The sequence below is a fragment of the Macrosteles quadrilineatus genome, unplaced genomic scaffold (assembly GCF_028750875.1).
Source record: "Macrosteles quadrilineatus isolate MER2022 unplaced genomic scaffold, UCM_ALF_1.0 Scaffold_6__1_contigs__length_79288215, whole genome shotgun sequence".
Lineage (NCBI taxonomy): Eukaryota > Metazoa > Arthropoda > Insecta > Hemiptera > Cicadellidae > Macrosteles > Macrosteles quadrilineatus.
The window spans coordinates 21529941-21550483 of NW_026542599.1; the positions used below are offsets into that span (position 1 = coordinate 21529941).

The 20543-nt window shown below is 30.4% G+C and overlaps 1 protein-coding gene across 1 annotated transcript in view; it reads left to right on the forward strand.

Moving 5' to 3' along the window:
- Positions 1–20543, forward strand: part of LOC128996179 (thrombospondin type-1 domain-containing protein 4-like) — a 521245-nt gene that overhangs the window by 322396 nt on the left and 178306 nt on the right. Inside the window, exons 5-6 of the mRNA XM_054421318.1 lie at positions 3989–4088; positions 10781–10929. Coding sequence (XP_054277293.1) covers positions 3989–4088; positions 10781–10929 — 249 coding nt within the window. The remainder of the gene's footprint in view (positions 1–3988; positions 4089–10780; positions 10930–20543) is intronic.

Consider the following 20543-nt stretch of genomic DNA (forward strand, 5'->3'; position numbering starts at 1 on the left):
CTCGCAAATAGGTTTATATCTGTAGGTACGCTTTTTTTATTTAAACACGCCACATTACTATAGTATATCTCATAAAAAAAGTAGAAAATGAGTAATTAAATATTTGAGACCAAGTTTGAAGTGGTCAAGAATATGTATTGACCCATTTTGACTCGTGTTTTGAACGTTACTTTTCGCTACAAAGAATAATTATTTTCTTCATTACAAAACGCATAGAATATTTTAGGTTATGAATCCGATTTTAAATATATTTTTAGTTTACTTGTTGAAAATTGAAACAGTTGATAAAACAATAACAAATATTTGTTTGTTTACGTCGGTAAAATCCAAAAAAGATAGTAAACATTACTTTCGCGTATTAAACGTTCTTTTGCCGTAATATAAAATGTAATGATACATTTTCATAGGTGATAAATTGCTAGGAAACATGTCGTTTTACAGTATTGTAACGAAAATCTTTTATCATTCTATAATCATGTAGTGTACCATTAAATTTGACTAAAAATTTATTAGTCATGTTTTTAAATAATAGATTCAAACACATAGATTTTACATGTTATAAAACATTTTAAACATAAGTTAAATGTAAAAATAACAAGTGAATATGATCATCGAAAGAATATATTTAGATGATGTATCATATTTCAATATGATTGGATTGCAACTGTACTGTTACGCAACGGACGATAGTTACTAAGGTTTTACATAGTATACCATAGCAATGTCTCTTAGGATCACTAGAACAAGTATAATATTATTTTAATACTTATAAGTATTTATTAAATATGACCGTTAAAGAGTAGAAGAATAACATACTTCTTTCGTAATAAATAACTACAAATTACCCAATTATACAATGTTATAGTTGACAGTTCCCGATAAACTTATAACCAAACGTTCACAAGTATTTTTCCTACTATTATTATTGTCATTGGTAAAACCAACAAGAATTCATATCCAAACATTTGACAAGTAATATATAACTTTGTCATTTAATCTCCATATAAAATATTTGGCATTTGAAGTAATTTAAATAATTTCATTACGTGAATTTCAAAAGTCAGAAAGGCTTGCCTTATAAAAACGTGTGAAAGATGGTTCTGATGCCTTTTGAATAAAAGAAACGCAGCTCACTACCTCAACCGGGTAACAGTCCAAAGTGTATCATATTTCAAACCTTTTCACTGCTAAATCCTCATGTTTATCAAGCAAGCTTCTTATACCAAGGCTTAAGTTAAAGACAATTCAAACTGTTAATAGAAATACGAATTTTTTCACAAATAACCAATTATTTTTCAATGTAATGTTAATATTGATTATTAGTATGCATAATTTCAATAGTTGGAAAAATATGAAGTAGCCTCATATTAATGAAGATAAATATGTTCAAAAACTATTCTGTTTGTTTTGGTTGTTTTAAAGTTATTTTTTTTTTAATTTTTACAAACGTTTTTATACAATCATCGCGGGTCTAATGTATAAGCTTTACTCCAAATGGAGTAAAACAGCCTTTAATTGTCATAGGGAGTAAAAATAAGCTGGCATAAACTGTTATTCATTTTGATTGTACCAATCGCATAGATCCAAATTATTAATCGATTGATTTATTAGTAAACATTTTTGCTTAGTGTTGTTCTTGTAAATTGTTCGACATTTCAATGGTATATGTACAGTAGTAGGCCTGACACAATCGTAATAGGCGAAAGACGAAATAATTGAATCATTTTTTTTACAGGTGGTTATTTACATTAGCAGAATTAGACACAAGCTGGAAGTCGTTTTCAGAGGTTATCTTAACAAGAGAAGTATTTTCAGTTTCTACTTTAGTTTGTAGTCACTTTACGCTCTAGTGATTGAAATATACTATTGTATAAATAACCTCAGTTGCTTATTAAAGAACTACTACTCTAAAACAAACTTTTAGTTAGGTGTGCATCGGTCTAAATAAGCTATGAATCATAAGCAATTTTACACCTTTGTATAACTTGTATCGAAAGATAACCATATAAGCCATAAAACAATTTAATATTTTTTTATAGATTTTACAGTTTTTGACACCCATTCTATTTACACTTGTTTTGAAACTTCATTCATTAATAGTTTAGTATTATTGTTGCTAGGTTTTATCTGTTAGTTTTGCCTGAAAGTACAACAAACTCGTCAAATAACACTTTTAATAATATATTTACACTTATACATATAAACATATGGCAAGTGGAGATTGATTTCGATTGGACACTCACATTATCATTAGACCCAATATTCTAATGACAAATTATTTATTCGCCGATAGGGTCTGATGATTTGAGTGTCCAATTGAAATCGATCACCACTTACCATCTTTTATGTATTATTATCGTCTAGTGAGAAAACGGTATAAGTGTAAATATATTATTACAAGTGTTATTTGGCGTGTTTTTTTGTACTTTCAGGTAATTTAATAACACGTACGATGCTAATGAAGGAGGTATTCTGTTAGTTTTAAGGGCACTGATGGTGATAATCTATATACCATGAAAAACCTTTACCTCTGCTATGTCATCATTGCTACCCGTCGCTCCAACTGCAAGAGCTATAAAAGATAAATAGCATCTCCAAACTGAAGACGAGTAACAAGGGAGGTCTGTTAATTTTAACTAAACAATTAACGCTGCTGCCTTTCTAAAGAAATGTCTCCTTATTTTATAGGAAATACATATTTTACTAGAAAGAGTCCTGTTTAATTAATTAAGTAACTAGAATCGCCCTAAAAAAACTAAAAAGAATTAAATTAAATTAAAAGCCATCACACATTTTTTGTGTTCAAACATTTTCTTATCGATAAAGACTTTATTTGTGTTTTATTGCCGGGAAAGCCGCAAACCGAAAACTAATATAGGCTACCCAGAATTACCATATATTTTCATACGATATTCTTATCAACTGATAGATGTTAGAAACGTTTGTGTAATATAAAACCAGATTAAATAATCTTTACAAACCATGTATTGAATAACATGGGTAATATTGTAATTTTATCTTTATATTGTTATATATGTATGCAATACTGATGTCGATGGAATTTAAAAGTAAATGGTCAAATCGCCCTAAAAAAACTAAAAAGAATTAAATTAAATTAAAAGCCATCACACATTTTTTGTGTTCAAACATTTTCTTATCGATAAAGACTTTATTTGTGTTTTATTGCCGGGAAAGCCGCAAACCGAAAACTAATATAGGCTACCCAGAATTACCATATATTTTCATACGATATTCTTATCAACTGATAGATGTTAGAAACGTTTGTGTAATATAAAACCAGATTAAATAATCTTTACAAACCATGTATTGAATAACATGGGTAATATTGTAATTTTATCTTTATATTGTTATATATGTATGCAATACTGATGTCGATGGAATTTAAAAGTAAATGGTCAAAATGGTGGCTTTGATGTATATGTTATTTTTATTGTAGTAACTGATTTGTCTATAGGTATATTACTTTCAATTTCTCTTAATTTTATGTTATTTTTTCTCAAATTTCTTTTAGATGTTTTTACTTGTCTTTTTACCGTTTTTTTACTTGTCATAAAATTCACTAAAGACCTGAATCCATGAAAAACAGTTTATTAATTAATGGAACATATTTATAAATACTAGATGCATATAACTTCTTACTTTAAAGTTTTTGATCTCATCAAAATTCTCCTACTTTACGATGAAGTAGGATATATCATCGGGGTGTTTCGTCGGTTCATTCGGTAGCGTCACGGACTTCGTGCCCAAGGCAGCGATGTCGTGGGTTCGGATCCTGGTCACTGCCGCAAACATTTTATCAGTACAGTTCACCTTCGTACTGTACTGGATCATCCCTTGCTTTGTTGGATACGTTCCACGCAAGGACAAATTTAAGGTTAAAAGAGGCCGCAAAACACAAAGGACAAAAAAGGAATTCATTGCTTTGAATTATTAAAATTTGTTCTTTAAAAAATATTTTATTTTCCAGGAATGCCCGGGCACGACGGACTTCAGACAAGAACAATGTTCGCGCTACGACGGTCAGGAGTTCTTAGGAAGAGCTTACACTTGGGAGCCGTTCATGGAAGGTAAGAACCTTTGCAAAGAAATTTCATATTCAATATCACCTAGACTCATTCATGCAATGTTTTGGTTAATTTTTAACAAATCTATATAGCCCAGTCAAATTAGACATATGCTCCCCGAAAAATCGTCTAAAGCTGGAAAGTGTTTTAATGCCTTTTGAGGGTCCCAAATAAGACTCCTTTGAGTTTGCGACGGATTCTGACGTCTGCTTAAGTTTTGGGAGTCTATGAAAATGAAAACTATGAAAATTTTGCACTCTTTTCAGTTTTTCGCTTATAACTCCTAAATAACGAATCCTAAGGAAAATGATGTTCAAAGATGTCTTTTAGTGCATTAAATTCCGCTTCGATTGATGCTAAATACGTCAAAATCGGCCGAGCCGTTTAGCCGCTGTAGCTTTTCAAAGTTGGGATATTTTCATCAACATGGCCAAAAGGTTGATTATTTGACCAATTTTCGGCTTACAACTCCTAAACGACGCATGCTATACAAAAATGCACCTGTAGTTAGTTTGGAAAACACAATATTCGGCGTAGAATTATGATTATGAATTACTAGATAGTGGTTTATTCCATGGTTATCATCCAGAGGTTTATCCAAGAATGTGTGAAGGGAAGGGAAGCAAGACCCCCTATGTAATTTTAAATCTAATATTGTTATCTGGGGTTAAAACAATTCTAGGATTCGTCCTAAGCTCCCATTTTTATACGATCCCATCTCTGGACACTCCAAAATGGTGTTAAGCGATTGGAATATACAGGGTGGCTGAAAAGTAATTGCACCCCCCTTAACTTTTCAACCATTTGAGATATTTGAAATCTGTTTGTGGCAACCTTCTTAGCTATAAGGAGCCACAATAATTATGGTCAATTTTGAAAATTTTGCCCTTAGGGGTAGTGGGGGTAGGGGGTAGCTCAAATTTTTCAAATGACAAGTATAGTCGAATTTGGTATCATTTTACAGGTCTTGACAAAACGTACAAATTGACATAAATAAAACCAAAATCGGCCCACTAATAACAAAATTGCGCCCTAAAACGTTTCAAATCCAAATAACCATGAGGGTGGCTGAATATTAACTTACACCCCGTTTAACTTTTTAACTATTTGAGATATTTGAAATTGGTTTGCGGCAACTTGTTTGGATATAAAGGGCTACAATAATTATGGTCAGTTTCGAAAATTTTGCCCTTAGGGGTAGTGGGGGTAGGGGGTAGCTCAAAATTTTTAAATAGCAAGTATGGTCGAGTTTTGTATAATTTTACAGGTCTTGACGAAACATAACAATTAATATAAAGAAAATAGAAATCGAACCAATAATAACAAAATGGCAGCTAAAAATTATTAAGACAAAGTTTATTAAAAGTAATTTTTAAAAATTACTTCAAATACTTCAAGTTCAAAATTACTTTTAATAAACTTTGTCTTAATAATTTTTAGCTGCCATTTTGTTATTATTGGTTCGATTTCTATTTTCTTTATATTAATTGTTATGTTTCGTCAAGACCTGTAAAATTATACAAAACTCGACCATACTTGCTATTTAAAAATGTTGAGCTACCCCCTACCCCCACTACCCCTAAGGGCAAAATTTTCGAAACTGACCATAATTATTGTAGCCCTTTATACACAAGCTGTTTCAAAAGAACTAGAAGTTAAAAATTACTTTTAATAAACTTTGTCTTAATAATTTTTAGCTGCCATTTTGTTATTATTGGTTCGATTTCTATTTTCTTTATATTAATTGTTATGTTTCGTCAAGACCTGTAAAATTATACAAAACTCGACCATACTTGCTATTTAAAAATTTTGAGCTACCCCCTACCCCCACTACCCCTAAGGGCAAAATTTTCAAAATTGACCTTAATTATTGTGGCCCCTTATAGCTAAGAAGGTTGCTACAAACAGATTTCAAATATCTCAAATGGTTGAAAAGTTAAGGGGGGTGCAATTACTTTTCAGCCACCCTGTATATTCCAATCGCTTAACACCATTTTGGAGTGTCCAGAGATGGGATCGTATAAAAATGGGAGCTTAGGACGAATCCTAGAATTGTTTTAACCCCAGATAACAATATTAGATTTAAAATTACATAGGGGGTCTTGCTACCCTTCCCTTCACACATTCTTGGATAAACCTCTGGATGATAACCATGGAATAAACCACTATCTAGTAATTCATAATCATAATTCTACGCCGAATATTGTGTTTTCCAAACTAACTACAGGTGCATTTTTGTATAGCATGCGTCGTTTAGGAGTTGTAAGCCGAAAATTGGTCAAATAATCAACCTTTTGGCCATGTTGATGAAAATATCCCAACTTTGAAAAGCTACAGCGGCTAAACGGCTCGGCCGATTTTGACGTATTTAGCATCAATCGAAGCGGAATTTAATGCACTAAAAGACATCCTTGAACATCATTTTCCTTAGGATTCGTTATTTAGGAGTTATAAGCGAAAAACTGAAAAGAGTGCAAAATTTTCATAGTTTTTCGACTCCCAAAACTTAAGCAGACGTCAGAATCCGTCGCAAACTCAAAGGATTCTTATTTGGGACCCCCAAAAGGCATTAAAACACTTTCCAGCTTTAGACGATTTTTTGGGGAGCACACCCTATATTTGATCTAATTTGCCTGGACTATATAATCTTTTGTAAATTTATTGTTTTAAGAACGATGGAAAAAGGTTATGACGTGTTTGCAAAACTGAGCGTTTTTTTTTAACTAAAACTTTTGTGTTTTAATTCATCACTGTCTACATTACAGATACTGTTACAAATAAACTGACAACAAAGATTAGTACTCAGTGAAAGTAGGTAATAACAATATTTTATTTTAACCATTTTAACATCTTTGGTCAAAAGACAACAAACAAATCTACTAACTTTTGTTTACATTCTCTCATTAGAATTAATAAACACGTGTTATAATTATTAGTAAGCAATCTAATACAAATATTAACATTTGATAACAGCTGGCAATTTAAAACCAATAAGTTTAACCAACTCAGCATATATAACAGATACAGAGTATTTCTATTTCAAACTGATAGGTCGATATTGATGGCAAACATTATTTATTTTTGTTTGTTGTTTTCGTTAAAATAAACAGTTGTCTTACTCATATAGCTATTCAAACACAATATAAAAAATAATAATATATAAAACCTTCTCCTAGTATACTAATTGTATTGGCAATATGAGGACGTTAGGAATATTTTTAGGACATAAGTCTTTCCTACTACTACACACTAATATGCTACTGTTAGGATAAGTAGACTATTGTTTACATCGAAGTATTTCGATGTATTTCGAACAACAGTTAGACTGTTGTTATCTTTCGGCGACAGACTGATTTCCCAGAAGTCCTGTACTGGATTCTACTCAACACTATAGTTAAATACTTTTTCAAATCGATGTGCTTTATTGAATATAATGGTATTTGAATTGATTACATTTTGTAAAAGAGGGCATTTGTCTAAAGATTAGTGAAAGTTATATTTCGCAAAACAGAAGTCTTTTATGTATGCAATCGTGTGGTATATGTTTACTGTTCATCTATCCAGTAATGTAAAGTAGATAGTTAAATGAGATAAGGATGAATCCATCCCTATTAAAGGTATTTTTCTTTTTTTTTGCAAAAATCCGTGAGATATTTTGTTTTACACCATAGAAAAATGTATTAAAAGCTCAATATGGAAATGTTACCCATATTTTGTTCTACATGATGAATTTTAGGTGTTTTGTAGGTATTTTGTCATCCATCTTCAGTACTACTAATAAGTAAATAATTTTAACGTGAACAACACCACTTTGTAAATGGATAAAACTCGGTGTCACACAAAATTTATCTATACAACATTTCCAAGAATGTTTTTGTATTCGGAATTACTTCTGTGAACTCGTATAAAAAATCTTAAATCAGATTTAGTTTCCAAGACTTATTTTTGTATTTAAAATTGGTTATGAAATACCTGGAACATATGGGCTTAGTGATTGCGCAGTAAACAAAGTTATTGAGTATCAACTTACATTATACGATAAATAAAATAAGAATTTCTCAATAAATACCTAGTTAATACTATTTTTAGCGTTTTATTTTCCGTCAAGTTTACCAAGCATCCATTGTGCAAGCCTCATTAAATTTAACCGTTTGAAACTGATTTCATTCGATGATAAGATTATTTGGAGCGATTATTAGGTAAGTTTCACATCATAAAAATCGAAAAAATCGCGTTTTCAGGATTTTTGGATCTGGAACCGGTTATGTTAGAGATATAAATAAAATTTAAGTAATGAATTATTTTATTGTTTGTTCAAAAACGAAAAAAAATATTAAAACAGAATTATCACGAGTGAATTTTAAATGCCATAATTTGGCGATCAAAAAAAGATCAGACACCATACTGAAGCTAAATTTATTTTCTTTGGCCGATTCAATTATCTAATACAATTAAACTGTAATAATGCGGGAATGAAATGCAATTTCAACGGAGCTGTTTTTAATTACGCAGCCCGCCTTGTTCCGCAATATGGCACAAACAAGAGCATAACTGAACACTCAGTTATTATTTACATAGTCGTGCTGTTCGCTTTAGCATGGTTATTAGTTTGAACCAAGCTTGATTGTGGTATGAAATGTGGTGCTTTGTACTGATATGGTGATATAATGTTTGGTATTAACACACGTTTCTTATTTCATTGTGTGCAAAATGTATCGTAATTTGAAACTTAAGTTTATATGATCAATATTCAGAAAATGTTTAGCATCAGAATCAGGAATGTGTTGGTTAATATTTTTACGTTGTAAAATAGTTCCACTTAAATGTATTGTTTAGGGTACTAGTGTAATTAGAATGAAATCCTAGTAATACGTTAGAATCTTAAACTAACATTATTTTATGTCAAATTAGAATCGACTAAACTATCCTACGTCGTCAAGTATTCGTTTGAAATGCACGAATTGTATAGAAATACTAATAGATAATTAAATTTATAAAAAATATTTGACGATTTTTTCCTTTGAAATATACCATTTACTTTTGTTAAAGAGGAATATTTTTTTCCTCTGTTGTATTCATGTTGAAAATTTCAATACAAACGCCGACAGATTTTAAACAATTGTTTTATATTTTTCTTCGTTAGACTTAGAATGAATGAGACTGAATAGTTGACTCCACATAATTTTTGACTATTTCCATGGTTGGGAATTTCATCTGCACGCTAAACGTGTACGAATGCTAAACATACAAAGTCTAAGAAATGGAATCATCTAATGAAAAACTAGAGGATTCCGTTCTAAAAGTTCCGAGATCAAATCACGACATTCACCAATGTTCTGTAGCTATATGATAATACCGCTGGTCTATCCCTGTCTGACCTAATAATGTGTGAAACTGTTCCGGCCTAGAGACTTGTTTCCTATATTGTGAGAATAGGTCAGGTACATACTTTGGTATAGTCATGTTTTACTCAAAGGGTCCCTTCAAACATCTAAACATTGTCTACTTTAACTCACTAATTAACAACATTTTCAAGAGACTAGCTCTTCCCATCTCCAGGTTACAGGCTTAATGAAGTAAGCGGCTTGCAGGGCGTTAGCGTGGTAAGCGTCTTGAAAGCCTTTGTTTGGTATGCAGAGACTTGTGGTCGTGTATGAGTACTTTGGCTCTCACATAAGTATGAATTATTATACCTATTTAACCTAACAGAAATGTTTAAGTAAAATGTAAGTATTGTCAAATAGCTAGATATGATTGTGTTGTCAATTTCTAAACTAATTGATGTATAAGATTTATTTTCCTTAAGTTTAAACGTCTACTGAAGAAAATTGCAAACTATGTGTATCTGTTTAATTTATTTGGTTATGCTAATAATGTAGAGTAGAACAATGATATTGCTTAGAATGTATCAGTCATTACGTCATTCGTTGAAGTTAGCCAATGAGTTTTCATTTCAGTGGGTATCGATTAATCAAAGCAAGTTAGCTAGGTGATGTAAATTAATGATTTCTGTCGGGGTTTAGTTAAAATACAACATCGTTTCCGTTTTAAAACTGACTGCAGCTTGAATACTGTAGGAATATTACTATACAAGGAGTGAACTGATGTAGTGGTGTGGGACCTTGGTCCCTGAGTTCCAATGTTCAAATCCTACAATTATTAGTGTAAGCTATGTGATCATTACGCACTCCTTTAGGCCCAGTGTGATCTAATTCTTAAGAGTACTTTGAGCCTAGACGTTCCAACTTATAAAACAATTATAAGACTTCAAAGAAAAATTAACTTCAAATCCCACAGTGCCCTAACTATTTATATTACAAAAACTTAAGTATTTAAAAACATATTTTGAGATAGTAAATCGTTCTTTAGCGGCTGAGTGAAATTAACCTTTGTCTTATTGTGAGCAAATCCAAGATAGCCTCTAAGGACTCCCTTTGAAAACAAATTACAAAACTACAAAGATATATCCTGATCTCACAGTGCCTCACATTATAATTTTATAACAATCACTTCGGTATTTAAAAAATATATATTTTGGGATAGTAAATAGCTTTTTAACAGCTGTTTGAAATTAATCCAAGATAACCGCTTGCTTCCAAGTACTTTTAAGGCAGATTAGAGTAGGCTAAAGGTGAAACGTAAAAACTATTGGTCACAAATTTAATTTATTTATAATTTTTATTTAATTGTTTCAGCTCCCAACCAGTGTGCTCTCAACTGTCGGGCGAAGGGGTTCCGATTCTACGCCACCCTGAACGCCTCAGTAGAGGATGGTACTCCTTGCAGAGGATACATCATAGGCCACGACACCGACCGCTGGGTCTGCATAGCTGGACAGTGCAAGGTAGGAGCATAATTTAAAATTTAAATATATTTCCCAATTAATACTAAAAGTTGATTATTAAATTATCGTGTGTGATACTTAGCTTTGCAGAAGGCAACCAATTATTTATTACAGTATAAATAAGTACATAATGTCTCCATGTTTCTATGCCGTCAACTGTGTGGATTAGATTACCAAATGTTAAATTGGATAGTTTTAAAATATATAATTAAAAAACAAAACTACTGTACTACCACATCCACAATGTTTATTTATATGAAGTTTTAGTCATTTTGTACTAGCCATGTCAAGATTATATAGTTTTAAATTGTTGAAATAGGCTTAAAATCGAAATATGTCAAAACGTGTTTTGCGCTGGTAAAAGAAATACTCGAAATTCAACGAATAAATCACCGAATTCTTATTTTCGCTCTACCCTACCTTATTAAGGTTCTTGGCCTAGGTTTGGGAAATAGGTGAGTACCAGATGTTTGACATGTTTCAATTAAGTCTATAGTCTATTTATATAATTATTTTATCTGGATCTCATTTAAAGCAAGAATATTTGTATCCAACAATCCATTCATAAAGCACTTTTAACGTGTAAGTTTTCAAATTAATAAACAATCATCGTAGGAAATGTATGCAACCAAACTGTTGGTTCCTCTTTAGCATTAGTGAGCTTATTATATTGTGGCATTATGATATATTGCATCGTAATGTAAAGTGCGTTCGTTTTCAATTAAGTATTTTAACGGTGGTGATTTTTATAAGTGACAATAACTATTATTTTGAAAGCTTGTCATCATTACTGATTAAACAACAGAGTTACAAATATGTCTATGCAATTACAGGGTTTCAACAACAATATGCCTAAATATAAAACAAGCTTTATAAGTACGAATAATGGATTTATTTAGAATATTTCTTCCTTGTAAATAATAAGACCAAGTTATTTTTTTTTTCTAAAAAGGTTAAGTTCAACTATAGATTTGAAAGTATCTCAATTATTGTCTTTAAAAAATAGTATTAAAAAAAAAACAAGATTAATTTTAATCTTGTCGAGATATACTCGTACTTTTTGCTAAACAAAAGATTCATAGTGGCAAATATAAATCGTTTCTTCCTTGAATTATCAAATAAAAAAACTCGTATTGTATATTTTCACACAACACAACTTACATTAAAATAATTTCAATCTCATATTCAATTAAAAATATATTTAAATTAAATTCTTCCTCATTGATATTGCAATGAGACATTGATTTTATTTTAGTATAACTACAATGAGTTATACTGCTTTTAATGTGCTTCAAGGTTAAAATGTTTAAATAATATTATTTTATTATAAACTACATTCAACCAAAGAACCGCCATTCCTAGTTCAATTTAAACTTTTCAATTATTTACTTCGCTGAAAAGTCAATGCAATTACCATTATTAAAACATTGTTGGCAATAAACAAAGGGTGATATTGATTGACGACGAACAATACTATGAATTATATTGGTTATTCCCCAGGGTTTTATTTAAACGAGGTAATCAATGTTGCTATTGCTTTACGTTAATCTCATGTACATTGACATTAGTAGCGATGACTTCGTTGTCTACCAACCTAAGCATGAACACTTAGTCTAAAATTCTTGGGTGAATATACCTGTAAGTATAAAGCTTTGAAGTCGTTAATAATTCTATGATGCAGTGATTTTAATTACACATTAATATGTATGGCCTGTCCATATGTTTTAAGTAAGTAGTCAAAGGTAGTAGTTAATTTTTAAATTATTTACTTGTAAACTGGTGTAGACTTAAATATCCTACCTTCAAACAATCGGTGTATGTTGTAGATAAAAACAATCTACATATAACTAATTATATTTCAAACAACATGATTAACTGTTTTTAAACTATACAGTGAAACTATCTTAAAATAACACAGTACAGTTTAATTGGACAGATAATTCATTATTTCACATATAGGATAAAGGAGTTTAGTCACATAAATGAGGTAAATCTTATCATTATACATCTCCCTCTTTATAAATGTTTTTACGACAAACTAAAATAAGGTATTCAAAAAATCACTTTATAGTAAAGATTTCCAAGTAAGAGCATTTATATTAGAGTTTTAACTGATAAATTGATCAATGTTTGAAAATAGTTTACTAAAAACCTTTTGATTTTTTTCCAAGAACTTTTTGCAACTTTCTAATTTTATCCTGCATCAATTAGTTTTCCGATGACAACTTGTACAACGGTAATGACGTCAGTCATTATGATTTTCAGCCTTTGTTCTGTTCCAAGAACTAGGTCAATTTAAATAAGCGACTAAAAGTTTGACTTAACAAGATTCCGTCTATTCACTGTAAATCTGTTATATTATTGTCAATTGATTGTGGATGGATGACTGCATGTTGCAAATGAATCCTTTCAACTCATTGTAAATATATTGGTTTTATAACAATATACAAGTATTAATGTTGAACAATTTGAATTACTTTAATTTCTTGTTCGAGACAGTAATCATACTACTTTAATCTTTTGCCAACTGTAAATACATTAATTTACTTAGCCCCATTTTCTTGATGCGTATAACTATGCAATAGCAGTTAGTCCTACTATACCATCTACAGTATATTCTAGCTACACTTCGCAAGAATCTGTCTTAGGAAATTGGGACTAGTCTCATTTAGAGCGTGTCTACACTTATAGAGTATTCGGCAGGTGGTGGGTTCGAAACCCGCCAATGATAAATGTGTTTAGCAATGTGATTGATAGGGCGGAAGATTCAGAACCAACGTTGCTGTTGCTTCACTTATTCGGAACAAACAGCAATCGTTTAGAATGTTTCAGATTGCGCATTTTCCCAAATGTTTGAGTTGGTTTTTTTCTACCAAAATTAATTATGGATGAGTTATATTAGATATACATATCCTTGGACAATATCAGGCTTGTCCACTATACGTAACAGATATAAGTAAATATAAATTGTATGACTCTAACATGCATAATAGAACATTTACAAAAAAATATATACCAATAATGCATACATCTTTTGAAGATATTAACGTAACTATCATAACACTAATTACAAGACATAAAAATATGATTTTATGACATATTTGTATATTAAACCCATGTTCATAACTAGTTCATCATAAATAATAAACTAATATATAAACCTGTTTAAAGTTATTTATAATTGTCTATTCATGCATGATGCTTTGTAGATGTGTACAGGTGATATAACCAGATAAACCCTTTGTGTTGTAATTATCTTTTGTAGAACCAGTGCCATTGATTCTTCGAAAGAGTATCAAAATTAAATAAACCTTGACAATTATACCTACGATAAAACTAATGTGATTACCAAAAGCTATAATTTTTACTAGTTAGCAAAATATTTCATTAAACACATGATGGTATTAACATTTAATATTTTATCTTGATTAATTCAACGTTTCATATCTCCAACATTTCGTACCATAGTCAAGATTAATATAATTAAGATATATCTGAAAATTATATTAGAAAAATCTTTGCTGGATGTTTTTAATAAACATGTGCCTATCTTCCGTACTGCTTCTATCATTTTGTAAGACTCAGTTGTAGTTTTTTTTCTTATTTTTTTATCTTAGAGTGATGTTTGTAACGTATGTTGTATATATTATCTGAAGAGCTGTAAACTGAAAAATGTGGGATGTATTTTTAAATATTAAAAATATGTATAATTTAGGTTAGGTCTGACTCTATTTTTTGAAAACAATTTACATGTTACAGAATAAAGAAGAATATTTAAAAAAATATTTTGTTGGCAAATTAATTTTGGTCGTCAACATGATAAGTAGATCAAAAGGAACCATCCGTTTAATTGACAGTTTAAAGGCATATGAATACTTAAACTAAAAAATAGGAGTGTGATTAAGTAACTTGCTGTAAACGTTTGGTTAATTATTTTTGCCGAGCAAAAGCACAAACATTGTATGAGTTAGAAGTAAATTGTCTCAGATTAAATTAAACCTTTTGCACAAGATTATACCTTTGAAGTACTTCCTTTATAGTATATACCATGATGGTTAATGGACATATACAATATCCCAGATGTTAAAACGTTTTCGTTGAGGATAAAGAAAAGCGTTCATGTATGATTAAAGCCCACTTCATACATGGCTCTATTAAATTGAAAATTTTTTAATGGCTATAGACGAGGATATCTCAAATAGTGTTGTGTTTAGACAATTTAAGCATGATTGATCTAAAGGCTCTATGATTAACGGTACAGCATGCTGCTTGTTGTGTATGTCTGCATCAGTGTCTAGACCAGGAGACAAATGTTAGTTAAGGCGTACCATGTATCTTCAACACTACCTTGACATAATATATAGCTTGCTGTATTAAGACATAATGGCATTGAAATAAACTTTATAAAGTACTATAAAACTAATCCTGTATTGCACTAAACTTGTTTCGATAGAACGTGTGTTCTTGGCTATTTTTATTGAAATTGTCAGAAATTTTCTATAGACACACAATAGTGTTTGTATTGTATAAGTGAAAATGATACAAAACTATTTATGGTATGTTTACCAGGTAAACAGGTTGTATTAAACACTAGTTTATCACTTAGTTAAACAAAATACGTAAATGTTTTTCCTTTTTGGAAAAAAATGCACATCTTTCTAAAACAAATGTTTTGGAATTTCATTGTTAACTGCAAAACGTATGCATAAACAGAATGTGTTTATAAAAATCCTAACCAACCAAAGATACAGAAGGTATATATAAATACAGGTAATAGCACTTAAAACATATATTTACACTTATGCTGTTTTAACAAGACAATTAATATATCGTGTGCCTATTGGTTATGTCGATAATGTTTATTGGTCCAAATAAAAAATCCACTACAATCTTTCATATATATTTTCCGTCTTGTAAATTTTATAAGTGTATATATTTGTTTCATAAGCTATTAGACAAATTTTTATTCACCGTCAGATCAATAACACTTATACATTGACTGAGCAGATATTCAAACCAAAGATATAAACGAATAGCAGATAACAAAAACTTTGCCCCTAAAATTAAAAACAATTAAGTTAGTTATTGATTTAATCCATCCATTTTGCATGCAAGTTTACCTGTGATTCTTGCAGAAATAAGAAAACGATATATAAATCAACGACCTGAGATAGCAAACAAGTTACTTCTAGCCAATATCCCTAGTGTGATGTTTGTCGTGCGAAATAGCCAAAGTTGCATGACATCACAACCTTTAGCATAGTTTATGGCTCTATGAGTTTGTTTTGGGACGCTTGTGATTTAATCGCATAAAATAAGCATTTCACTATCACAATAAACTATTTTTAACCATAGAGCAATATTTTAGATAGTAGTTTTTGACGGGTCAGAACCCTTAAGAAGGTTTACACAGACGTTACATAAAAAGTCAATGGGAGGTATATTTCTCTATTAAAGAATTTAGTCTTAATACAGGTCTTTAAGATACTCTGCAGCGAATTTGTAATCAAACTTAAACAAATTTTTCAAATAACAAAATTACTGGTTTATGAGTAAATCCAATGTATACCTCGTTTATTTATTCATTTTATTCCAAAGCTACAAAACAGATTAAACCCAATTACTTTGCAGCATTAATACATCAACAAAACACTTGACATGCAATTTTTTACTAAAAAAGAATGTAGTTGTGTGAGCCAGTCACAGATTGCGCTAGTGTCTAAAACTCTATTTCGTACCTTATTTTTTCGTTACTGACATAGTTGCTGGGTCACAACAGTTGCTATAGCTCATAATAAGTCATTCCATCAGTTTGACTTGGTAAAAACCATCATATAATCGGCAGAAATCAGTAATTTAGACCATCTGTAGGTGGCTCACATCAACTAAGACAAATTTTATTAAAAACTTGGATACAACTTTAACATGGGGATGGAATGTCTAGGTTAAGTAAATACTTAATATGGTTAAAATTCAACTTTCTGAAAAAATTGAATTGAAAAAAAAAAATCAACTTGTTCTCCTAGTTCTAACTATTCATCAGACTTTTTAGTACCATCTCATTAGCTATAAGTTAAAAACGAAGCTCTATTCAATTGAATTATACAAACGCGGGCTTTTGGTGATTTTACAATAGAGCCTAACAATAAGGCAATCTTGACACAAGAAACTTTGATAAGCAAATTGTTATCTTCAGGCCCGCATTTGCTTATTTTAACTGCGTCATCTAGTTTCTTATTCATTTAGACTTGGAGGAAACATAATTTGACCAATTATGAAATAAACCTTTTACAGTACAATGATTGTTCTGTAAATATTGTTCATAAATCTTTAAAACTCGATTAAACCTTTAATATAACTAGCTAGCTTGTTTTAAAATAGAAATTGGCGTAGATGAGTTAAGTCTTGAAGAGGTTTTTCTGCTTAGTTATACTTATTTATAATGCACTGATCACTTATTAATGAATTTATAATAAATGGGATGATTGTACATGTTTATGCTATGAAAACTATTATTATATAAAAAAGAAGAGATAAAATTAAATGTTGATGTATCTGACTATATCAGTGACTCGTTATGTTATGCACTGTGTTAAAACTTGCTACACCTGGTGCGCATGCATGAAATATTTACCCTAAAAAAATCAGTAGTATAAGTTAAATAAACGAACCAATGGCAATACAATAAACAAACTTGTGCACGTTGTTGATTTCATATGCTATTTACAAATACAAAATGTATTTGAGTCGACACTGTTGGGTGTTATGCATTAAAGGCAACGTGAATCAATTTTGTACCGATATTGAATTTGACATTTTTAAGTTAAAAAATAATACGTATATTGTTGTTAATTGTGTGTGATCAAAAACATTAAATCTTTGATTCATTATTGAATCATTTCATTTGTAGTGTTATCAAATAATGGCATTGATAATAATTAAAGCATAGGCTAAGTTATTTATTTTTTTTAAGTTGTTCCTAATAAAGACATATATCTCCATGACAAGAGGATTTTTTTATAAATAGATGGGCCTATAGTAATGATTAATTCGAACCACCTTACCTAATTACGTAGCAAAAAATCCATTATTGACGGTTTTTAGTTCCCTAATCATAGTTTGGATGTGATCTGTCTAATAGAAGTTATAGTCTAATAGCTAATCTAATAGACTGGGACGGTGGCGTCGTCCTGTAATCCAGGTACTAGGAGGTCACGAATTGTGGATATTTATAGGCATGCACTGTGGATGCAATACTCCCTGGTGTGGATTAACGTCCGCACTATTGAGTACTATGACTATCCGCAGTATTATTCTGATTATTATACCAACTTATTAATTACAAGGAAAATGTGGTTCGGATTTTACTATAAACTGTAGGTCCCTTAGTTGCCATTAGCTGTATGAATTATTTATCAACAGCTGTGTCTAAGGAATATGATGGCCTTGGTCACTAACACGACTACAAGATCGCGCCACTCATCCTACACTCATCTCCATTCATACTTGGCTTAAAAAACCTACTTTGTATAGCTGCTATTTCTTTGAAAAGTATTAAATTAATAATTAGACGTATTCGGGAAATTACACGTCAAAATAAATAAAATTAGGTATGTTAAAGAGGCTATAAATTTGAATATTTAGAGTTTGTTTTTGCATTTAATTAGTATAAAGGGTTTTAGAATATAAAAGTATTTAAATGACCTGCAAACGAACCAGCATCATAAACTTCGTCAAAACGAGTGGTTGCTAGAGGAATAAAATGTTGGCAAGTGCTTCAATTAGTTTTGGTTTAGTGAAATACGTTTGAAGGGATTTCATTCATGATGTTTTGCGAAATTGGCTATTACGACATCATTAGCACAAACAAAGAAAAATACTGTATTGTTGCACGAAATAAGTACTCGTATTTTAGGTATAACTGGAATTCAGACTCGTTATTGCTATATTTAAATGAGTTAACTCATAGTTATGATTTAATTGGTTTAATGCTTCCATAAAATGAGTTGCTTTTAAGGGAGTGGTAGTTAGATGTTTTAGTAATATCAATACTTTATTTTACTTCCCAACAAATAACAATATTTCATTTTATTGTTTACATTGTTAGCTTTAACTTTCTGAGATATCAATTACACTTTTAAACATTTACAAACTTGCTATACAAACGAGTGTAATGTCCTAGGAGATTTTATATTGTAGTAAATTATTCGTTTTTAACCAAAAGTATGATACCTTTGTAACCTTCAAATTTAAAGATAATTTTTTAAGTGTAAAAATCTTTGAGTAAATGTATGATAGTCTTACTTTGAAAAATTAGTTGTTATAAGAAATAATAGTTTAATGAATGATCATTTTATCTTGTATCTTGCATTTTAACAAAACAAAAAATCTTTCTTTTGGGATTATCCGAATTCTTTGATATTTGCAATAAATATTATGCATGAATATCAAAGTAAAGTTTCTCCTCAGCTTCACCATGTCAAGTAGTACTTATTGTCTACTTATATAGTGAGGCATTGAGGTTCTGAAAGTTTGTCAAGTTTCACCTCAACAAAGAGGGAAGTATGTCACCGTGTGGCAAGTCCTCAACTTACCTGCTTCAGAATATTTTAACTATTGAAACAATGTTCTTTTGCACAGCATTTCATCAAGCATTCGACAGGAAATAACTAGGGGGCACATGTGGTTTGAACACCACAGGGAATGGATGATAATAAAACATATTGTAACGAAAAGTAAATAAAAGAAACGTCTTATAACACTTCAAACATATATTTACTTTTATACTGTTACTCACAAGACGGTAAATATACATAAAATATGGTACGTGGTGATTGATTTCGATTGGACACTCCAATCATCATCAGACCCAATAGGTGAATCTTGAAGAATCTTGAATGTCCTCATGTAAAGGTTGATGACGTACAAATTGTTCATTCATGTTAAAATGTGTTACAAAGACGATAAAAAATGTATTTGTAAACGTTGAGTGAAATCTATTTTTTTTATAAACCAAATAATTGTCAACAAATTCGACATAAAAGCTTGTGTCCCATTGTTTAATTGGGTTTATACAGACGAAAACTTTGTCATTGATGAAGTTTTGTTGTGAATAAATACTTAACGTCTTAAAATTATTGAATAATTTGAGGCCACTAACTGTTAGCGAAGTTTAAATTGCATAAGATAATTAATTCACATAATTTATCATTGTTTAAATGTAGAAGAAATATAGGTGTTGTATTATTTTACGAAATTTTCCAAAGTAATGGTAAATCATCTTCACGAGCGGAAAAGGATTACGAGTATTCAAAACGATGAGTATTTTTATTCACAACCACACCTACTTTATGATCATTTACCTAATTTACAATACACTAATTAATTTTAGTATAAATTGTGGATAAGTGACTTTAATCTACTACGGGGAAGCTAATTGTATGTAAAAATTATATCAGGGTAAAACCGGAATTAGAGTTTTATTTTATTACAAACCCCTTTTCAAATGATATTTTAATGCAACTTTAATGGTCGTGTTGTTTGAACTAGTTTCCACGAGGGAGGGAAACAAATTCTTATTTTGAACATTTGCAAATAGATACTTTATAAGATTA